The sequence below is a fragment of the Mya arenaria genome, chromosome 8 (assembly GCF_026914265.1).
Source record: "Mya arenaria isolate MELC-2E11 chromosome 8, ASM2691426v1".
Lineage (NCBI taxonomy): Eukaryota > Metazoa > Mollusca > Bivalvia > Myida > Myidae > Mya > Mya arenaria.
In genome coordinates, this window is record NC_069129.1 from 46,344,957 (window position 1) to 46,368,501 (window position 23,545).

Below are 23,545 nucleotides of genomic sequence, written 5' to 3' on the forward strand. Positions count from 1 at the left end.
CGAAAAAATGAATTTAGAATTATCTGTTGGTTCTTTTTGACCATTTATGTAAAAATAGTAGATAATCGATGCTCAGGAACTGTGTATTCAACTGTACGAGAAAGGTTTGAAATCGCCCCTCCTGTGGCGTGATCATGGTGATCTCAGCGGGGTTGGAATAACCCATCGGCAAGGTTAAGACACTTCGGGTATGGCATGTGAAACGAAGTTTGTCATTTATAGTAATAAAATTATTTCCTAATTGTTTCGCTCCTTTGTTCGATCTGAAAATAATTTTTGATTTATGTTTGGCTGCATTTTCCCCTTATTTCATTAGTATTATTTAATTAAAATAATGATACTCGATGTGAGACCATTAAAATGTATTTTTGTTCATCAGGTGTTACTGCGTATTAGAAGTTCATAAGTTTAAAAGTCCGAAATAAATAGGTTGTATTAAATTTTGAATTGATTTTATTCTTATAAAATGGTTATGTTTCAAGTTTAATTGACAATATTGGCAATACATATGGGATATGAAACATAATAAACAAGGGTATGAAAGATAATAATTTGCATAACTGCATCGAGTCAACAAGTTCATTAGATATGCATAAGTTCTACTTCTTAATTGCATACACATCTTTCTATTGCACCTAATCCAACATTGGTTGTTTTCGACTTGTCATATGGAAGATATATTCTCCTTCATGCATTCTTTGTAGTTAATGTTTTTACGTTGTTTCAACAGTAATGACAATTAACTTGCTATCCTAAAAGACCAGTACTAAATAATAGCAGCAGCTGATTATATTTCGTTTTATCTGTCTCTTTTCCGAAATATCACACCCTATTTTGTTATATCAAACTCTTATATTAAAGAATGGTGTGAAAAATGGCTTTAATTAAATGTATTTATAAATGATCAATTGTAGGCTTCAAAGAGACACGGATTATAAGATGTAAAACAAGTAGGTTAATTAGAGATTTCAGTACTTTAGCCAGGCAAAGTCAAGTCATTCAACCAACGTTTCCTCTGCAGAACAGCTCTACTCCATTATGGATAATACTAAAATCGTCTAAAACTAAATTTTCCATCGAAACGTATAGTATAAAGGCTGGTCAACTTTATGACCCCATAAATTCTGTATTTTTATCTGCCTTAATCTAGTCATACGTCCAATAGATTAATACTTATATATGTCTACGCTATTATTGCACGGAGAGGAGAAATCGATATAGATCGCCGTTAGCCTGATAAGCTCCAAAGTTGGCAATGAGATTTCAGCATATAAAGTCGTTCATATGATATTACTTTTTTATGGTTTCGAAGGTTAGTTTTGACTTTAAACTTTTTGCTACTGAGCTTGTTTCTGTAGCTTTTTGCATAAATATTGAGAGGAATATTTTGTAAAACAACACCGTTGTGCGGGGGACAGCTTTATGAAAGCCTGAACATGTTGGGTATCATAAGCATTTAGCCAACGGCCCCGTGTAAAATAAGGAAATAAATAGACTAAAGATCCTCAGCGGCAGTGTATTTATTGTAATTATTTCGCTATTTATTTCAGTCAACCCTATATCCTCCAATGTTACACCCTTTCAACATTTTCCCGGATCATGGCTCCTGGCCCTGGAGAGAAAAACATTAACATCGTTTCGGGTTCACAACTGCCCTTTGAAGTTAAACTGTATAATAGTTGTATAAGAGCATATGATACATGTATGTTTGCACCAATCAAAAGCACTAGGAAATGTGTACTCGGCATCGCACAGAAACCGGGCACCGGCTAATAATTTTTATATTTGGTCATGTGACTCGTTCGGAAGTGTTTGGATTTCCAAATTCACCCATAGTTGACTATGAATCATACAAAATATTATTGTGAAAGGTTTTCAGTGTAATTTTTTTCAATTGTTCTTAATTATATCAACTAAATATTCTCTTTCGCGTGGTGAACTGCAATGTCGGGAAATACGCTTCAGGTACTGCTATAAAATTTCGATTTAAGCAGTATTACCCCACCCACGAAAACTACATTTCGTTTTTGTTTACAAATCTAGTTACGCTTCCGCCTTGTACCTGGCGTTTATTCTAAACTGTATAGATTTTGCATTCAAGTATGTTGTCATATATTTCTCTTTTTTTTTGCTTTATTTAACCATCTGGTAATTTTAGGTGAAATTAAAAGTTCAAGGAAAAAAGACAAATTAGATGACATAGATACAATACTAACTGTAGATTACTTTTCAGTAGTCACCTGCTCAGCTTGATCAGTTTTATCAATATTCACTTCAGTAGTCACCTGCTCAGCTTGATCAGTTTTATCAATATTCTGATAACGTGGCAACAGACAGTAATGATTCAACAACAAGAACAACTTTTAGAAAAATATAAGTAAAAAGTAAACCCAGGAGGAACATTGTTCTTGCCAAATCACACAACACTTTTCTCATCAAGCTGTTTGGTCGATGCAGGCACTCTTGCCTTTTCAGGGTTTAATTTGGTATGATAGTAGCTGGATAACTGCTGAAGCTAGGCAGGGATTAAGGCAACTTCCCAAAGGTTTCAGAGGGTCAGCAAAATAGCAGTCGTATGGGCCGACTCAAATTGGTGTTTTTTTTAGCTGGCTAAATTTTGATACTTCTGCCTCTTGCTTCTGAAGCCTTAGTTAGTTAGTATTTTAGTATTACTAATGCGAGGTTTGAACCCACAACCCCTGGAACATTTGCACGGTGGTGCTCAACCAACTTTTTATTTCCATTTTGGGAAAAAGACCGTATTTATTTTGGGAAAATTTGCTTCATGAAATATGCCATTTTGAGAGAAAAAGATGGCTTAACAGAAAAATTTGGGAAATTTTACACAATGTGTGTATACCACGTGATAAATTGCATCATAAATGCTACGTCGGTAGGCAATATTATGCTTCGAATGAACACTTTGAACAAAGGTGTGATAGTGGGACCCGTGGGAACTATAGAAAAAGTGGAGGTAAATTGGCAGCTGGTTGTTACCCTTGCACACTACAATACAGCTGACCTAACCATTTTCAAAGAAATGATAAAATCAATCTTTATTTGACATTTTCTGTGTAACAGTGCACTTATGCCACAACTCCAAATCAGGGTTAATGTCTTAGTTGGGGGGAAAAGGGCCCTAGGCTAGCCATGTATTTTATGGAGAATAATGCTAGAATTTAGTAGAATCTTGTTGTGAAAATGAAAGACTACATGTAGAAGATTGCCAGGTTTTGTGAGGGGGAGATCCCAATAATTGTTGCCTGTTATATCACAAAAATGTTTCAAATGCTTATAGCTGCATACATGTACGTGAATTATGGAGGTTAATCACCAAAATTGAACAGCATGTGTCGATGTATTCATTTCTATTTTTAGATTATTTTTTTTTCGGGTAATTACTTTTTTCTGATTAGACATTCCAGCAATGTATGATAATCATTTATGATATCAATAGAAACTCTACATAACTTCATAAAAACAGCAGAAAGTACCTAAAAATGAAGTTGGAAACATTTAAGTCCATTTACCCTGCTGCGGGCATTAATCACTCCTACTCAAAAAGACCCATGGCTAGTTTTCAGGATCTAAAATTATCAGCTGTTAGAACCCCTGATTAATAGATCAATCTCGGTTATTCTTGTATATCATGCTCTACATGATGATATTTGTTTTATTGTTAGGCCTAACAATATATATTTGGTTCAGGTTACCTGACCCTACCTACAAAATAGGTGCTGACCCTTCCTATTTTAAAGTCTGTTTTAATATGTACATGTAGTTTAAATATTTAAAGCTCTATACAGAAGATTACTTTTAACACCATTCTTTAATAATGACAATAACATTCTTACATAAAGCCATATAAAATAAATAAAAAGCCTACCTACCCTACCTGTTTTGGAAAAGTATATATAACCCTAAACCAAACCATTTTTTGGGGGCTTTATTGATAATTTAACCGTAAATAACCTGGATGTAAAAATAATGCCAGAGATCTTTTTTCTATTGATTTTCTATGATTATGAGTCATCGATATTGTTAAAGACAGTCATGTGCCTTTACAAAGTCATAAATATGTTCATATGACTACATCTAAATATAAGTTAACGTCATGGCTCACTCTTGCGGAGGTACAGGTATTCACTACTGTATTTAAAGCCCAGAGCAATCTTAATCAGACATAAATCCAGTTGATCGCAATAAATTTGTTTTTTAATATAAATTGGAATTTGTTATATAACGCATTATTTTCATTTATTGTATCAACAATGGCAAACCGGTATGTTGAAGGTAGAGGAGCTTACTATGGCGGACCAGCTATCTGTGTGAGTCTTAAACAACAGGCTCTTTTAAGAGACTTTGAAAGAAAGGAAACATGCATCTTGCTTTTTCTATCAAACTACAGGATATCTTTTTGAGAGGAACTGTTGGACTTCTAATATTCAACATTGAGTATAATTTTACTTACAAATTCAAAAATTTCTTTCATTCAAATTTTTGAAAATTTGGGACTCCTATTATAATTCAGATTACAAAAGACCTGAGTATTTAGTTGTATGTTAATGAGTCAGAAACAACCATCGAAATTAGACTTTTAGATGAACAAGCCTGAATTCTTACAGTGTTGCTTGGCATCAAATTCTTTAACAAGCCCAGCTACCAGTGCATATAAAATTCAGATTTTGAGCAAGCCATGAAGACATTTTACTAGTGCAGAACTTGCGTTCTTGTGCTTATTTCGACCACTGCAGAAAGTCTTCCAAATTGAAAAAATAAATATTTTGAAGATAACAATCTTTCAATCATATATTTGCAGAAAGCTATAGAGCTGGTTACCAAAGCAACGGAAGAAGATAAGAAGAAGAATTATGAGGAAGCCCTGAAGTTGTACCAGCACGCCGTGGAATATTTTCTGCATGCAATCAAATGTGAGTACCAAATGCAAAATCGAAAAATTTGTAAATTTTAAATTTACACTGTATGATTAGAAGTGTTAAATAGTCAAGACTTTTTCCAGCTATTTGAATTTGGGAACTTCTTTCTTATCAAAATTGGAAAAAAATATCACGTTAAACATGTTTTATATGTCAAATATAGAATTTCCATTAAAATTTTTTATTAAATTCCATTTAAAAAATGATGGCGTTTTGTTTGTGTTAGTTCTATTAAAACACCAGAACATTGAGTACATTTTCATATTTCGGGACGGTAAAATTAGAATTCTTCAGGTATTATTTTGGTGATAGGGAAAAATAAAGACCAAGTAATACAAATATCTGGACCCTAAAAAAGCCCAAAAAATAATCTGGAAATTGAGGAGCTCCAAGATGTCATGTTCAGGAGGTGTTACCTTTGTACTGTTTTGAATAAAACATAACATATTTGTACATTGACGTTCCCTCCTCAGTGCTCTTATTTGTAAAATAATGAAAAGGGGAATGGTGATATTCATGTATCAAAAAGAATTTTTACAAGCCTGAAGGAATTTAACTTTTGAAGTCCAAAGGGGTGCATAAGGGTGTAGCTGAGGTGTATTTTTGTTCTCTTTTATGACACTGTTGATCTTAACATTCCACATAAATAATAAACATTGGGAGTTTTCAAGGGACACATGCATTTCAATCCAATGGTGTATACAACTGACAAAATTTGATATTACATAGATGAGGCTGAGAGTGATTTGGCGTAAGAGTGTATCTGTGCCAGTGACGAGGCTAAAGAGAGTATCCGTGTTGAGTGTGTGCATCACCTCGACAGTGTGGAGAAACTCCACCTTAATAGACCTATCTAATTGTATATATATTTGATATAAAGATTGTAATAATAATTTAATATACAGATAAAGCACAAAGGCTAAAGAGAGCATCCGTGCAGAGAATCTCCACCTTATTAGACCAACCTAATTGTATACATGTATATATAAAAATTGTATTAATAAACAGATGAAGCCCAGAGTGACAAGGCTAAAGAGAGCATTCGTGCCAAGTGTGTGCAGTACCTCGACCGTGCCGAGAAACTCAAGACGTACCTCGGCAAGGGAGGGAAGAAACCTGTGAAAGAAGGCAGCTCTGGCTCCGGGTCAAAAAAGTAAGTTTGTCTTCACCAAATGTATGTATTGGTATGAAGAACATCACTCAGTGATTTAATTTACTTTGTTTGCCACGCTTTGGGATATATACCAAAATGAGGTACCGGTACTTGCACAGAAATCAAAATTACTGATTTCACTGTAATTGCAGTGGCAGAATGACCAAATTAAGCACAGACCATTATTCAAATTTTCTTTTGTTTTTTAAAGTAATGGTTCTTGCAGATACATGTATGCATTGGCATGGCTATTGTATGACTTATTCATAAAAGTTGTGCAATATTGATTTAAATGATGTTTGTTCTTGGATCCCATCTGTTAAGAAAAAAAATTGCATTATGGGAGAAATGATATGTACAATCTAACAGTAGCAGTAGGGCTGTTTGCTCATACAAACTTGTGTTGAGGGAAAGATATAAATTATTTGCTCCTAACCTTTCTCCTGACATTACAGGGGAGGGGACGACTCGAGTGACAGCGGTGATGAGAAGGACCCAGACAAGAAAAAGTTTGAAGGAGCTCTTTCAGGTAATAATTAGTACAGATCATTTAAATGTTGGGAGGGTTTTCATATTCATGATTTTTTGCCAATCAATCAGATCCTGCAAAAATTAAAAATGTACTGATGATTGCCAATTATAGAATAATTACAAGACTGTCATGAGTTTTAAACAACCTGACCAAAATCGAAAGAATCACGGACCCGTAACAAATCCCACCGTATCTCAAAGACTATTTGATTTAAAAATCATTTCTCATGTTCAAGTATTAATTAGTACACAATTCAAACATTTTGTTCGATAACGTATAGGTATAGGTACTTCCTTAATTATATTAAGAATTCTAGGAGCGGTTTTGTACCTACATGTAGGAACGATTTTCAACAGTAGTACTTCACTATAGAATATCTCTTCTAAGTAGTATAAATTTGCTACAAGGATTATTAAAAAAACAAGCCCATGAGATCTTCTTGGTTGACTTATTTATCAGTGTAATAGAAATAAATGTGTTTAAACCATGTGATAAATTATGTCATAAATGCAATGTCGTAAGGCAACATTTTGCTTTGAATGAAGACTTCAAACAAAGGTAACTTTTATTTTTCTTTAGCATTTTAAATGAAACAAATGGCAGTCTTTGCCGCCCTGTATCCAAAATAATTTTTTGACAGTGCTCCATCAGGCGGTCGTTATGTGATAAGGTTTGGTGAAGTGTTTGAAGAAACTAAACTCTCAATTAAACTCTGGTAAATGACCATAGGCGGGGCTCTGTTAGCTGCGTAAACTGCGCTATGTTTTATAATGGTGAAGAAATAGTCAAGTTATCTTGGTTTATCACGTGATATACATATACTGTAAATTAAGTCTTGCAATTAAATATATGATCTTCCAGGAGCTATTGTTATGGAGAAGCCTAACATCCTGTGGGATGATGTTGCGGGGCTCGAGGGAGCAAAGGAGGCTCTGAAAGAGGCTGTCATCCTGCCCGTCAAGTTTCCACACCTCTTCACAGGTAATTAAAGACAGAGAAGTTCAAACGATCCCCCTAATATATTCAGTAACTTGTATGTACAACAATGCTTTGAAAAAGTGTAACGATCATGTTATAAAACAATTCAAGATTATATTGCCTAAGTTTTCCTAACAAATAAAGGAAGAAAACTGTCAATTTGCATGATGATGTTGCTAAGTAAGATGAAGATTTAGATTTTTTTGCAATACCTGTCATCTATTGGTAAACATAGATGTTGGGGATAAACTCTATAGATCATCATGTGATCCACATAGCCCAGTATAGCTGAGGTTGATTTGAATGGCAAAATTGACACAAGGTGTAAGTGACTGCAATTGACAGTTATAAAGGGACTGCTAAAAGTTTCCTTGGTGTCAATACAGATCAACATGTGTTCCTATCAATAAACTCCCCTCAAAGGGTTCGTTATTTTCTCAAGCAGGTTGAGATGAATGCCAAAAATGGATTTTTTTCCTCTATATAATCATAGTAAGATACTCACTCCTGTTTACCAATAACTGTGTTTATACCTTTTTCTTGATACTGGTAAATTTATTTCCCCAAATCCTAAAGCTAGGAAGGCCCATTTATTATATGCTTTTCGGTGGTTAAAAGAGATTTATCAGTGAAGTAAAATTAATATTTCACAGTTTAAAACAGTGGAAATATCAATTTGATATTTTTCACTGTTTTGAGATTTAAGCCCTCTCTCAGTTCCAAATCAAACATCAGTCTGCACAGGGCAGCGACACAATTTCAATAATGTTATTTCCAAAATGATGTTACGTGCGCATACGCATTGGCACGTTTTTGTAAAAAAATGTAATTAAATGACTTTTAAATCCAAGCATATATTAAAAAGAAAAATTGTTTATTTCAGTGTAAGAAATTAATATTTTCACATCATGAGTACCAAAATCTACGCCACTTGTGAAATAAAAACTTTGTTGCTCACTCAATGAAATATATTTGTGTGTTGTGTGTCCCTGCCAAAAATCTTAAGTTGTGGGAAGTTTTTCTGTGTTTTACCGCTTAATTCCAAAATGAAAAAAAAACGAATAAAATTACAAAGAAAAGGCTAACAAATTTGGATTGCATATATTTTTTCTGTTGGCCTAACAAACTATTATTGAATTGTGGCCTCATCATTGTTGTTTTTATTATTTCATTCAACATTGAATTTCAGGCAAAAGAAAGCCATGGAGAGGAATCTTGTTATATGGGGTAAGAGAGCTCTTATACTCCTTGTACATACACCTGTTGAATAATAAGTGCTTTCAAATGATGTTTAAATCACATGATATTTGATATTTTGGCCATGCCAAATTCATTCTATGTTGAGCATTATCAGATGGTTGGTTTTTCATTTCAGAATGGAAAAAATTTCATTTCAGAATGGAAAAAATAATAATCCGAAGTAGTCTACATTAAGGAAAGAGATATGATTTTCAAGAGCCTCATAATCAAAATCAATGATTGAAAATCAATAAATACGTTATAAAAAAGTTTCTAGATGTATAGACCAGCAATATATATGAAATGAAATAATGCTTCACTCTCCTAAGGTCTATTAAAAGACCAATTTGACTATTAACATAATCTGAATCACTGCGCGCATATCCATGACAACCACGAATGATCGCATATCCTATACGCAATTATTTTCACTAAGCGCAGAAAAGAGTTCCAGCAAAAAATACATTTTTACTTAATTTTGTGTAACTGAGGTGGGAGAAAAAGCATCTAATATAGCCGCTCATATAAGATAGGTTCATCCCAACCCTTGCACAGGGTGTTTTGCGGAACCTTGGTGAAACCCGTTTCCGCAAAACATCCTACCCTCGGGTCGGAATGAACCTATCTTACACGCTCTGCCATAGAAGAAACTTATAATCCAAGAATTTCTCGACATTTGGGCCAGATGCTAAACATAGAATAAGTTTGGTATGACCTTAAATTGTCTTGGGGTTTCTACCATCATGTTAAAAGCGAATAATGTAGACTATATCAATTTAAGGAATATATAGCTTTGAAATAAAATTATTTTGTAGTCTTGAAGCTGCACTCTCACATATTGACTGTTTTGACAACCATTTTAGTTGGAATGAGCCAATTTTTTGCATTTATGGCTTAAAACAAGTGATTTAAGACTGCTGACAAAAGATCAGATCACAGTTTTTCATATTGACATTGGAAATTTGATGTTTTATGGTTAAAAGCATTACCAAGGCTTTAAGAGAGTTTTTCGGCAGTTTTCCAAATAATTGAGATCTATCTGTTCTATGGTGAGTTATCTTATATGACTGAATTGAAAGCACTGATGCCAAAATCAGCTAATTCTGAGACAAAAAAAAAAGAGTCAAAACTGTCAATCTATGAGAGTGCAGCTTTAAGATATACTTGCAAGGCTCCATTTAACAATAAACACATTAGGAATTATGAAGGCTAAGCATTTCAAAGGATCACATCAGTAACTTAACATGATAGTGTCTTAGACACTAAGAAGCCATTTAAACTACATATAGATATATTGTATAAAGGCTATTCCAGTAAAACATATAACCCACAGGGTGAGGCAATTATTTTCTTAGTATATGGGTAGGTGCCTTTTTTCCCTAATTTGGACCCCAAAAGGGCTAATTTGCTTCTGTAGGGGGTCGTTTAATTTAAAAGTTAATTTATTCCAACCCTCGCGTAGGGTGTTTTGTGGAAACTCGGTAAACCTCGTTTCCGCAAAACACCCTGCGCTCTGGTCGGAATAAACCTATCTTACACTCTCGGCCATGGAAGATACTTATAATCTAACAATGTTTTGCTTAATCATGAAACTTCACTTATAATGCATTTTAATGAAACGATCTTATTTCAGCCCCCAGGGACAGGGAAGTCTTACCTGGCAAAGGCTGTTGCCACGGAGGCAAACAACTCCACATTTTTCTCTGTGTCATCATCAGATCTTGTGTCCAAATGGCTTGGAGAGTCAGAAAAGTTAGTTACTTAATGGACTAGTATTATTGATGCAATGCAATGTTCACACTTTAAGCAGCATTAGTGATGATTAAAGATGAATTGAGTTGCAATTGTACATGATCTGTTTCTGTTTCATCTTGAACCTTTTGAACTGACGTTATTTAAACATTTGATTCCAATAATAACTTAACTGCTTATCAGACTGCTTTCAACATGTCTGTTTAATGAAGATAGAAAGTTAAGGTGTTGTCAAAGACTTGGTGTCTTTTTCTGTGTTAGGGTAATTGTGCCATTATCGCCTTGGCCATAATTTAAGATGTTGAAATTAAATTTGGTACACATGTTACCATGACAAAAAGCACATGTTAGAAAGGTCCATAATTCTAGCTAAAATAATTGTTGAGTTCTGTCCCTTGTTTGTTTGAGAGGAAAAGAATCTTACCAGTGTTTGTGTTCACTCCAAGGTTGTCTTGTTGAAAGAATGACCTTGTGATTGTGATCAAACATTTTGTGCATTTCATATACATCAACATGTGAGCTAAAGTTGTTGAAAAACCAGTACACTGTGTGTGTCAGCCAAAAGTAACTTTCATCATTTATGTTGCCCTCGGGCATTAAATTTTTTTCATCGCTTTACTAACACAGTTGAAAATAATACCATTCTTTAATTTGCAGGTTGGTAAAGACGCTATTCAACATGGCTCGTGAGAGCAAGCCCAGCATTATCTTCATTGATGAGGTTGATGCACTGTGTGGATCTCGTAGCGAGAATGAGTCAGAGTCTGCACGCAGGATCAAGACAGAGTTCCTTGTGCAGATGCAGGGGGTCGGCAATGATGTAGATGGTTAGCTTTCCTTTAGCTTTTACAAAAATATTATTTAATATCTAAGCCCTATTGTGAATACAGCTGAGAGCTGATGGGAATAACTCTTTACGTCTGTTTTATTGGCAGAAACCAGTACTAGTGTAGTTTTTGTAGAGATGCCTAGAGCAAATTCCAAAGATGGGGATCGAGCCTACAACACCTGGCGGAGGTGGACAAAAAAAAACAAACTTGGATCAACAAAACAAATTTGTACCATATTGGTCAACGACACAAACTTGTACCATATTGGTCAACAATACATTGAAACTTGTTCCATATTGGCCAACAATACAAACTTGTACAATATTGGTCACAACACAAACTTGCACCGTATTTGGTCAACAATACAAACTTGTACCATATTGGTCAACATCACAAACTTGTACCATGTTGGTCAACAATACAAACTTGTACAATATTGGTCACAACACAAACTTGCACCGTATTTGGTCAACAATACAAACTTGTACCTTATTGGTCAACAATACAAACTTGTACCATGTTGGTCAACATCACAAACTTGTACCATGTTGGTCAACTTCACAAACTTGTACCATGTTGGTCAACATCACAAACTTGTACCATGTTGGTCAACTTCACATACTTGTACCATATTGGTCAACATCACAAACTTGTACCATGTTGGTCAACTTCACATACTTGTACCATGTTGGTCAACAATACAAACTTGTACAATATTGGTCACAACACAAACTTGCACCGTATTTGGTCAACAATACAAACTTGTACCTTATTGGTCAACAATACAAACTTGTACCATGTTGGTCAACATCACAAACTTGTACCTTATTGGTCAACAATACAAACTTGTACCGTATTTGGTCAACAATACAAACTTGTACCTTATTGGTCAACAATACAAACTTGTACCATGTTGGTCAACATCACAAACTTGTACCATGTTGGTCAACATCACAAACTTGTACCATATTGGTCAACATCACAAACTTGTACCATATTGGTCAACAATACAAACTTGTACCATGTTGGTCAACATCACATACTTGTACCTTATTGGTCAACAATACAAACTTGTACCATGTTGGTCAACATCACAAACTTGTACCTTATTGGTCAACAATACAAACTTGTACAATATTGGTCAACATCACATACTTGTACCATTTTGGTCAACATCACATACTTGTACCTTATTGGTCAACATCACAAACTTGTACCATATTGGTCAACATCACAAACTTGTACCATATTGGTCAACAATACAAACTTGTACCATGTTGGTCAACAATACAAACTTGTACCATATTGGTCAACAATACAAACTTGTACCATATTGGTCAACAATACAAACTTGTACCATGTTGGTCAACAATACAAACTTGTACCATATTGGTCAACATCACATACTTGTACCTTATTGGTCAACAATACAAACTTGTACCATATTGGTCAACAATACAAACTTGTACCATATTGGTCAACATCACATACTTGTACCATATTGGTCAACAATACAAACTTGTACCATATTGGTCAACAATACAAACTTGTACCTTATTGGTCAACAATACAAACTTGTACCATGTTGGTCAACAATACAAACTTGTACCATATTGGTCAACAATACAAACTTGTACCATATTGGTCAACAATACAAACTTGTACCATGTTGGTCAACAATACAAACTTGTACCATATTGGTCAACATCACATACTTGTACCTTATTGGTCAACAATACAAACTTGTACCATATTGGTCAACAATACAAACTTGTACCATATTGGTCAACATCACATACTTGTACCATATTGGTCAACAATACAAACTTGTACCATATTGGTCAACAATACAAACTTGTACCTTATTGGTCAACAATACAAACTTGTACCATGTTGGTCAACAATACAAACTTGTACCATGTTGGTCAACAATACAAACTTGTACCATATTGGTCAACAATACAAACTTGTACCATATTGGTCAACAATACAAACTTGTACCTTATTGGTCAACATCACATACTTGTACCTTATTGGTCAACATCACATACTTGTACCTTATTGGTCAACATCACATACTTGTACTTTATTGGTCAACATCACAAACTTGTACCATATTGGTCAACAATACAAACTTGTACCATATTGGTCAACAATACAAACTTGTACCATATTGGTCAACAATACAAACTTGTACCATATTGGTCAACAATACAAACTTGTACCATGTTGGTCAACAATACAAACTTGTACCATATTGGTCAACATCACATACTTGTACCTTATTGGTCAACAATACAAACTTGTACCATATTGGTCAACAATACAAACTTGTACCATATTGGTCAACATCACATACTTGTACCATATTGGTCAACAATACAAACTTGTACCATATTGGTCAACAATACAAACTTGTACCTTATTGGTCAACAATACAAACTTGTACCATGTTGGTCAACAATACAAACTTGTACCATGTTGGTCAACAATACAAACTTGTACCATATTGGTCAACAATACAAACTTGTACCATATTGGTCAACAATACAAACTTGTACCATATTGGTCAACAATACAAACTTGTACCATATTGGTCAACATCACATACTTGTACCATATTGGTCAACATCACATACTTGTACCTTATTGGTCAACATCACATACTTGTACTTTATTGGTCAACATCACAAACTTGTACCATATTGGTCAACAATACAAACTTGTACCATGTTGGTCAACATCACAAACTTGTACCTTATTGGTCAACAATACAAACTTGTACAATATTGGTCAACATCACATACTTGTACCATTTTGGTCAACATCACATACTTGTACCTTATTGGTCAACATCACAAACTTGTACCATATTGGTCAACATCACAAACTTGTACCATATTGGTCAACAATACAAACTTGTACCATGTTGGTCAACAATACAAACTTGTACCTTATTGGTCAACAATACAAACTTGTACCATGTTGGTCAACAATACAAACTTGTACCATATTGGTCAACAATACAAACTTGTACCTTATTGGTCAACAATACAATATAATTGGTTAACGACACAAACTTGTACAATTTGGTCACAACACAAACTTGTACAAGATGGTCACAATACAAACTTGCACCGTATTTCGTCAACAACACAAACTTGTACAATATGGTCACAACACAAACTTGCACCGTATTTGGTTTACGACACAAACTTGTACAATATTGGTCAATTTACCAAAAACCTGTACCATATTGGTCAATAATATAAACTAACCATATTCGTCATTATACTAAAAGCTGTACCGTATTATTCAGCAACACAAACTTGTACCATATCAGCCAATAATTCAAACTACTATACCACACCTTATTGGTCAACAACACAGTTTTTTCTACATTTCGGGAGAATACATAATTTTCAAATTTTTAGCTCGACTATTCGAAGAATAGGTGGGCTATACTACTCGCCCCAGCGTCGGCGTCCGGTTAAAGTTTTAGGACAAGTTGGGATTTTCACTTATAAGTCCAATACCCTACATTCAATTGACTTAATACTTCACACAGTTGTTCAGGGCCATCACATGATGAGGTTAGATAACTCCATATTATTCTTTACACATATTATGGCCCCTGATTGACTATGGAACTTAGGTTAAAGTTTTAGGGCAAGTTGGAATATTTATTAATAACTTCTATATTCTTTGTTCAATTGACTTAATACTTCACACAGTTGTTCAGGACCATCCCACAATGAGGTTACATAACTCCATATTGCCCTAAATACAAGTTATGGCCCCTGATTGACTTAGGTTAAAGTTTGAGGGCAGGTTAAAGTTTTAGGGCAAGTTGGGATTTTCATTCAATTGACTTAATACTTCACACAGATGTTCAGAGCCATCACATAATGAGGTTAGATAACTCCATATTATCTTTTATACAAATTACGGCCCCTGATTGACTATGGAACTTAGGTTAAAGTTTTAGGGCAGGTTGGGATACTTTTTAATAACTTTTATACCCTTCATTCAATTGACTTAATACTTCACACAATTGTTTAGGACCATCACCCAATGAGGTTACATAACTCCATATCCTTAATACAAGTTATGGCCCCTGATTGACTTAGGTTAAAGTTTTAGGCAAGTAAAAATTAAGGGCAAGTTGGGATTTTAATAAAAAAACTTCTATACCGTCCATTAATTGCACTTAATAAAATTCAAAATTATTTACGATCATCTTACAACAAGAAACATAACTCCGTTTTAAGCCTAAATACAAGTGATGGCCCTTGATTTTTTTTTTGATTTCCTTTGAAAGGCATATTTGTATATTCTTAACCACATTTTCATAATGGGAAATCAAGTTATTTGAATGCATCAAAGTCACTTTATGTATCAAATAATTTTAGTTAGGTTTGACATAATGAGACCAAACTTGGTATTATTACATCGTTATTGTATTCTAAGTCAAAGCGGCGTAGTCGAGCGCGCTGTCTTACGACGGCTCTTGTTCAATACACACTGTATATATTTCACGGAAGGCCTGACAGTACGGTACAAAACAGTGACAACACCCAACTCTTGTGATTAAAATTATACATATTTCATGCTTCATGCTTGTTGTGTATAATTTCAATAACTCCGATTGCGTGTTAACTAACATTTACTTTTTGTACGGTATCGTCAGGCCTACCATGTGTAATTTATACAGTGTGTTGTGAAAAATAGGGTATAAGCTAAAGGGTTACTGCTATTGAAGGGTGCTGCACGCTGTCCTTTTTCAGTAGCACCCTTCTGCCCTTTATGGAGACCAGTGCGGGCACCTTTCTGTCTTCATAAAATAAAATGCTCAAAACTTTCAAACATTTTTGGCACCCTGTCCCATTTCTGCAGCACCCTGTCCCTTTTAAATACTTGCTAAAATCCTAATTTACTTGTACATATACTGTGAACGCACACATTTACAACCAAAATATTAGATTCATACTTACGTCTGTAATGGTTTTGTGTTAATTTCCTCAGGAGTGTTAGTTCTAGGAGCCACAAATATACCCTGGACTCTAGACTCTGCTATCCGAAGACGGTTTGAGAAGCGAATATACATACCCCTGCCAGAAGCACCTGCTCGCGCCATTATGTTTAAACTTCACCTGGGATCCACGCCTAACTCTTTAACAGAGGAAGACTTCAGGTTTGTTACTTTTAGGACTTTTTCATCAATGGAATACCGGTACACCTTTAAAGTATATTCCTTCAAGTTTTAAACCATTGTTTTGATCAGTAGTCTTCTTTTGAGGTAAAGAAAAAGAAAAAAAACAAGCTGTTAAAGGGACTAGACACCAGATAGTCCTAAAATTGGCAAATACAGTATTTCTTCAAAACAAGCCTCAAATTTTTAATATGAGCTAGTATCAAGCTGACAATACCTCACCTTGCTTGATTAAAAGAATATTTTGTTGCTGTCTCAGCTGCCACTAGGTTAAGCCTCGCTAGGTTAAGCCCCACCTTGTAAAGGCCCACTAGGTTAAGCCTCACTGGGTTTAGCTCTACTAGGTAAAGCCTCACTAGGTTAAGCCTCAATAGGTTAAGCCCCACTAGGTAAAGGCTCACTTAGTTAAGCCCCACTAGGAAAAGGCAAACTAGGTAATGGCACACTAGGTTAAGCCCCACTAGTGGAGGCACACTATTTTTTCTTCTCAAAAGGGATACTTGTACAGGTGAGTGTGAATTATATTTGGCAACTAATATAACTTCACAATAAAGGTAAATTGATAAAAAAAATAATATAAACTATTAAAACATTATTGTTTTCTATGCAGAGAATTAGGCACACGGGCAGAGGGCTACTCAGGGGCAGACATCAGTATTGTGGTAAGAGACGCTCTCATGCAACCTGTGAGAAAAGTACAGACAGCAACACACTTCAGAAAGGTACATGTCTAAATTCTTAAGAGATATTGATGGTAGTTGTATGTGTCAGTCCCTCACACAAAAGATTGTTGGATTTGATTTCCAACAGTAAAACTTCTCATGTCCACTAATAATAGACCCAGGTACGGGTTTTTTTACTCAGAAAACAGACTTGAGAAGGATTCTATACCCAATGAGCTTTCATTAAAATCAAGATAAAGGAAATAAGTATAAACTAAAAAAAAGTTATGAAGACTTCTCTTATGTCACAAGAGAACCTGAGCTCTTGGCGCCATTGGCAAATTTTCATCTTATTATGAATCATTGAGACTGGGTATTCATACTTTTGTAAATAGTAAAATAGTGACCAAGTCATATCTAGCCAACACATTTTGGCAGATCCAGGTGATCAAGTCCAGAATTAATCCTAAATCAATTTCCAATTGTTGTACTGTTGTTAATTTGTCAAGTTGATTTTATGCTGGACATATATAAAGAAGTGCCTTTAAATGGATATAGATGGCTTTCAACAGTGCTTTTAGCCCCTTAGCCTTGCCTTGGCCCTGAATCCCTATCACTCTAACTAGGATTTATGATCTGTTATCATTTCTGGATACATAGAGTTAAGTACTGCAAAATTGGATTCGCATATTAAAGACATATACACCTTAAAAGAGCTGATTTCTGATTAAACATATCTCTATTTAAGTGTCACTTCTCCAATAAGGAATATGAACCATTGTTATATTTCTTGGAATGAAGTATCACTTCCTTTTGTCAGAAATACACTTTAACCAGATGGAGGACTATATCATAATTTTAGGTTGTCTGCTGTATATTTTAGAAGAAAAATGTCTCATTATGACACATTTAATAAAAAAATTTGGTAGAGCTTCCATTAAGAATTTGAAACTGGAAGTATGAACTCTCTGTCCATCAATAAGGGAAGTTTTTGACTTTGTTTTGGAAGTTTAAGTCTCCCGAATACCCCCCCCCCCCCCCAAAAAAAAAAAAAAAGGTTTGGGTTGGTAGGAAGTTTTTTGTTGTTTTCGTCCAAACCCTTGTAATCCATTATGAAAACTAAGGATAAAAAACTGTTAATTATTTAAAACTTCATTATTATGCCCCCCTTCGAAGAAGAGGGGTATATTGCTTTGCACAGGCATGTCGGTATGTCGGTCGGTCGGTCCGTCGGTAGACCAAAGCTTGTCCGAGTGATAACTTAACAATTCCTGGACGTATGGTCATCAAACTTGACATGAAGGTTGGGCCTGACAAGTAGATGACCCCTATTGATTTTAGGGCTCATCAGGTCAAAGGTCAAGGCCACAGTGACCTTTAATGGTAAAATAAATTTAAAGCTTGTCTGAGTGATAACTCAACAATGCCTAGACCTATGGTCATCAAACTTGATATGGAAGTTTGGCCTGACTAGTAGATGACCCCTATTGTTTTTGGGGGTCATCAGGCCAAAGGTCAAGGTCACAGTGACCTTGAATGGTAAAAGGATGTCAAAGTGATAACTCGACAATGCCTGCACCCTTGGCCCTCGTTCTTGACTTGGAGGTTGGGCCTGACCAGTAGCTGACCCCTATTGTTTTTGGGGCTCATAGGGTCAAAGATCAAGGTCACAGTGACCTTGAATGGTAAAAGGTTGTCCGAGTGATAACTCAACAATGCCTGCACCCATGGCCCTCATAATTGACTTGGAGGTTGGGTCTGACCAGTGGATGACCCCTATTGTTTTTGGGGGTCATCGGGCCAAAGGTCAAGGTCACAGTGACCTTGAATGGTAAAAGGTTGTCCATGTGATAACTCAACAATGCCTGCACCCATGGCCCTCAAACTTGACTTTCAGGTTGGGCATGACCAGTAGATGACCCCTATTGTTTTTTGGGGTCATCGGGCCAAAGGTCAAGGTCACAGTGACCTTGAATGGTAAAAGGTTGTCCGTGTGATTACTCGACAATGCCTGCACCTATGGCCCTCAAACTTGACTTGGAGGTTGGGCCTGACCAGTAGATGGCCCCTATTGATTTTAGGGGTCATTGGGCCAAAGGTCAAGGTAACAGTGACTTTGAACGATAAAAGGTTGCCCGAGTGATAACTCAACAATGCCTGCGTCCATGGCCCTCAAACTTGACTTGGAGGTTGGGCCTGACCAGTAGATGACCCCTATTGATTTAAGGGGTCAAAGGTCAAGGTCACACTGATCTTGAAAGCAAACTAGACAATTCCTGGACGTATGGTCATCAAACTTGACATGAATTCATGGTTGGGCCTGACCAGTAGATGACCCCTCTTGACTTTGGAGGTCATCAGGCCAAGGTCAAGGTCACAGTAACCTTTAACGCAAAAAAGTTAACAAATCTTCTCCCAGTGATATCTCAACAATGCCTAAATCTATGATCATTAAACTTGACATGTAAGTAGGGCCTGACCAGGAGATGACCCTTATTGATTTCAGGAGTCATTGGGTCAAAGGTCAGGTTCACAGTGACTTTGAATGCGAAAATGTTTCAAGTGATAATTGGACAATGCCTGCACCCATGGCCCTCAAACTTGACTTGGAGTTGCGTCTGACCTGTAGATGACCCCTTATGATTTAAGGGGTCAAAGGTCAAGGTTACAGTGACCTTGAATGAAAATCAGCTGTCATTTTGGTCCATGCATATTTCATTCAATTGTCCATATAATCCTGACAACATGGCGCTCAGGGGGGGCATAATGTTTGACAAACATCTCTTGTTTTGACACATGTATCAAACTGGCTAATTTTGTATGATAAGCTGGAGATTGTGTATAAAACAATTGTTCTTGTTTGGAACAGGTGCGTGGGCCATCACGGTCTGACCCCAATGTTATACTAGATGACCTTCTGACCCCGTGTTCCCCCGGGGCCCCAGGTGCAATAGAGATGAACTGGATGAATGTGGATGGGGATAAACTCCTTGAACCTGTCGTCAGCAAGGTATCGGAATGATTCACAGTAGATTAATTGAGTTAGCATTTTCTATTCAAATGTATCATTCTCATATGACATATCTATTCAATTGAACTTTCTATAATGGCATATCAGTTCAAATGAATCTTTCTCAAATGGCATATCCATCCAAATGTTTTGTTCTTACAGGGCATATCCATTCAAATGAATCATTTTCATTTGGCATATCCATTCAAATGTATCGTTTTTATATGGCATATCCATTCAAATGAATTGTTCTCATACGGATTATTCATTCAAATAAATTGTTCTCGTATGTAATAACCGTTCAAATATATCTCTCATATGGCATATCCATTCAAATAAATTATCATATGGCATTCCTTTAGATGAATTTTCATATGGAATATCTGTTCAAAGGAATCATTCTCATATGGCATATCCATTCAAATAAAATGATCTCATATGGCATATCCATTCAAATAAAATGATCTCATATGGCATATCCATTCAAATAAAATGATCTCATATGGCATATCCATTAAAATGATTTTTTCTCATATGGCATACCCCTTCAAATGAATTGTTCTCATATTGCATATTTACCTTCAAATGAATTTTCTGAATATCTGTTCAAGTAAATCTTTCTCGTATGACATATCCATTCAAATGAATCTTTCTCATTTCAGACTGACATGCTGATGTCACTGTCTACACAGAAAGCTACTGTCAATGAAAATGACTTGAAAAAACTGGAAGACTTTACAAACGACTTTGGCCAAGAGGGCTAGCGAATCGTCCACCAGCTTCAAATTAACTCTCTATCTATGTATTTAATGGTTTACTCATATGTAAATCAACTTTGAAGGCAACCAATTATGTTTGTCAGTGCTGATACATGTGAGAAAAAATGTGAAAAGAAATGTAAAAACTTGTGCTGGAATCATTGTGCATTGAATACACATGTATGTTTTTGGCATTGAGTGCAGTCTAGTTCTTGATGCTTGATCAAAATATTTATTGTAAGTTATGGTCTTTAAAACATTTAATTTTGATACCAATGCTCATGTCTCAAGGAAACACAGATTTTAGATTGAATAATGTATGTAAATGTCTGCTACCCAAGAAGTTTAATCTCCAAGCGGTGCAAGTGAGATTTTCCTGAGCCTCTAAAATTATACATCATACCAGTTTTAAACGTAAATTAGACTTAGAGTTATATTTATATCCGCTTAAGTATGTCCTAATTATGATAAATAAGTAAAATGAGTATGAACATAGATAAGTTGTATCAAAATAACTCATTGATAAGATGTTTGAATCAGATTACGAGTGCTGTGGATAATAATCTATTTTGAAACAAAAACATATTCCAAGTCCACATGTATTTGTGTGTCCAGCATTATCCATTGACAAGTATATTTCCATTAGCAGTTTTCAATATTTTACATAAGGGTGGTTGTCCATCACGTTGATTGATAGAAAAGTTATAAGAATCGGGTGTCACTCCGATTGATCTTTAAAAAGGCAAATGGTAACTGATATCCGATTGCATCCTAAATGTGTAATTCACACTGTTCATTATATGTGTTTCTGTTTAAAAAATTGTAAATGTAGTTTCGCAAATAATATTATCATCAATTAACTTAATTCATTTTGCAAATAGTCTGCAGTTGGTCACATTCTTAACTGATGTTGAATGATGCATTTAGATAGTACATGGATTTCATTTGAATACCCATGTGTTATGTTCCTTACTGTGTTGTAGTAGAATAAGACACATACATGTACTTTCAATGTTGGACACTAAGGAAATCTTAAGTTTGATTTCAAGAAGTGTAGAAATACATGTACATGAATTAACAGTTTAAATTGGAGCTCTCTTGGCTTTGTTTTTATTTCTACTTTAAGGAAATTGTTTACACTGGTAGCTTTTGAAACATTTAATGTAAGATCCAGCAAAATCCCCCCTGACAAAATACCCCCGCCCCAACAGTTCAGCAAAGACAGACAAAATTTCCACACACTTTGAAACTATCTGTTATTTCGATTCTGAGTAGGTGTGCTGTAAAATTTTCTAAAATGAAATATACAACAAATCTCTCTAAATTATCATTTTTATTGTGGAGGTTTTGTCCGTCTATTGCAAAATTGGGGGTGGGGGATATTTTTCATATCCCAAAACTGTATGGTGTTTATTTTGTACATAAACACAGTATGTATTGTAGTGGTAGTGCTATCATTCATATCAATGATATTTCTTTTGACAGTGCATCCATTCATTTAGTATCAAACAAAACCTGACTATATTTTATACCATAACTCTTGTGTGGCCATGTGTCTATCTATGAATCAGTATAATGTCTATGTAATTATGTTTCTAAATTGTGATTAGATAATATTGGACATGAATAATTATGTTGTTATTTTTTATCATTTTCTTTATTGTATCGTTCTTGTTATAACTAATAATGATACTGTATACCAAGAACAATAAATGTGTTCTTTTTGAAGTCTTTTTCTGACTGTTGTTAATCAAGCTGCCAAACATAAACTGAAAAAAAAAGGAAAAGTTTAAACACTTAAGCTACTATCCATCATTCCAATACAACGGTGTGTTGCCGCGCCTCCGCCCTTTTTTTCTTTTTTTTAGTTCACGTTGGCCGTAGGCTGACGGTAAGCTATAAGGATCGATAAATGTCCATCGCCCGTCCACACTTAGTTTGTTAACACTCTAGTGGTCACATTTTTGCCTCAATTGTCACGAAACTTGGTCAGGATGTTTGTCATAGTAATTACCCGGATATATGGGATGAAAAACTAGGTCACATGACCCAAAAATAGAAAAATCTTGTTAACACTCTAGAGGCTACTTTTTCAGTCTAAATATCCTGGAAATTTGTCAGAAAGGTTGTTTCTTTGATTTCTAGCTCAAGTTTGAATATGGGTCATCAGGGTCAAAAACTAGGTCACAGAGCCCAAATATAGGAAAACCTTGTTAACACTCTAGAGGTGACATTTTCAGCCCAAATATCCTGAAAATTGGTCAGAAATGTTTTTTTGTTAATTTCTAGCTCAAATACGAATATGTGTCATCTGGGGTCAAAAAATAGGTCACAGAGCCCTAATATGGAAAAACCTAGGTCACAGAGCCCAATTATAGAAAAACCTTGTTAACACTCTAGAGGTGACATTTTCAGCTAAAATATTCTGGAAATCTGTCAGAGAGGTTGTTTTGATGATTTTTAAGCCAAGTTTGAATATGGG

General features: G+C 35.3%; 1 protein-coding gene across 1 annotated transcript; it reads left to right on the forward strand.

Annotated features, from left to right (window-relative positions):
• Positions 1-1,798: 1,798 nt before the first annotated feature.
• LOC128243315 (vacuolar protein sorting-associated protein 4B-like) lies at positions 1,799-22,791 on the forward strand. Its single transcript, XM_052961019.1, has 12 exons — positions 1,799-1,965; positions 4,820-4,931; positions 5,946-6,090; positions 6,546-6,619; positions 7,484-7,603; positions 8,790-8,827; positions 10,473-10,591; positions 11,249-11,418; positions 16,447-16,615; positions 17,244-17,355; positions 20,165-20,305; positions 20,968-22,791. The coding sequence occupies exons 1-12, from the start codon at positions 1,945-1,947 to the stop codon at positions 21,067-21,069; spliced, it is 1,323 nt and encodes a 440-aa protein (XP_052816979.1). The 5' UTR covers positions 1,799-1,944; the 3' UTR covers positions 21,070-22,791.
• The last annotated feature ends 754 nt before the right edge of the window (positions 22,792-23,545 follow it).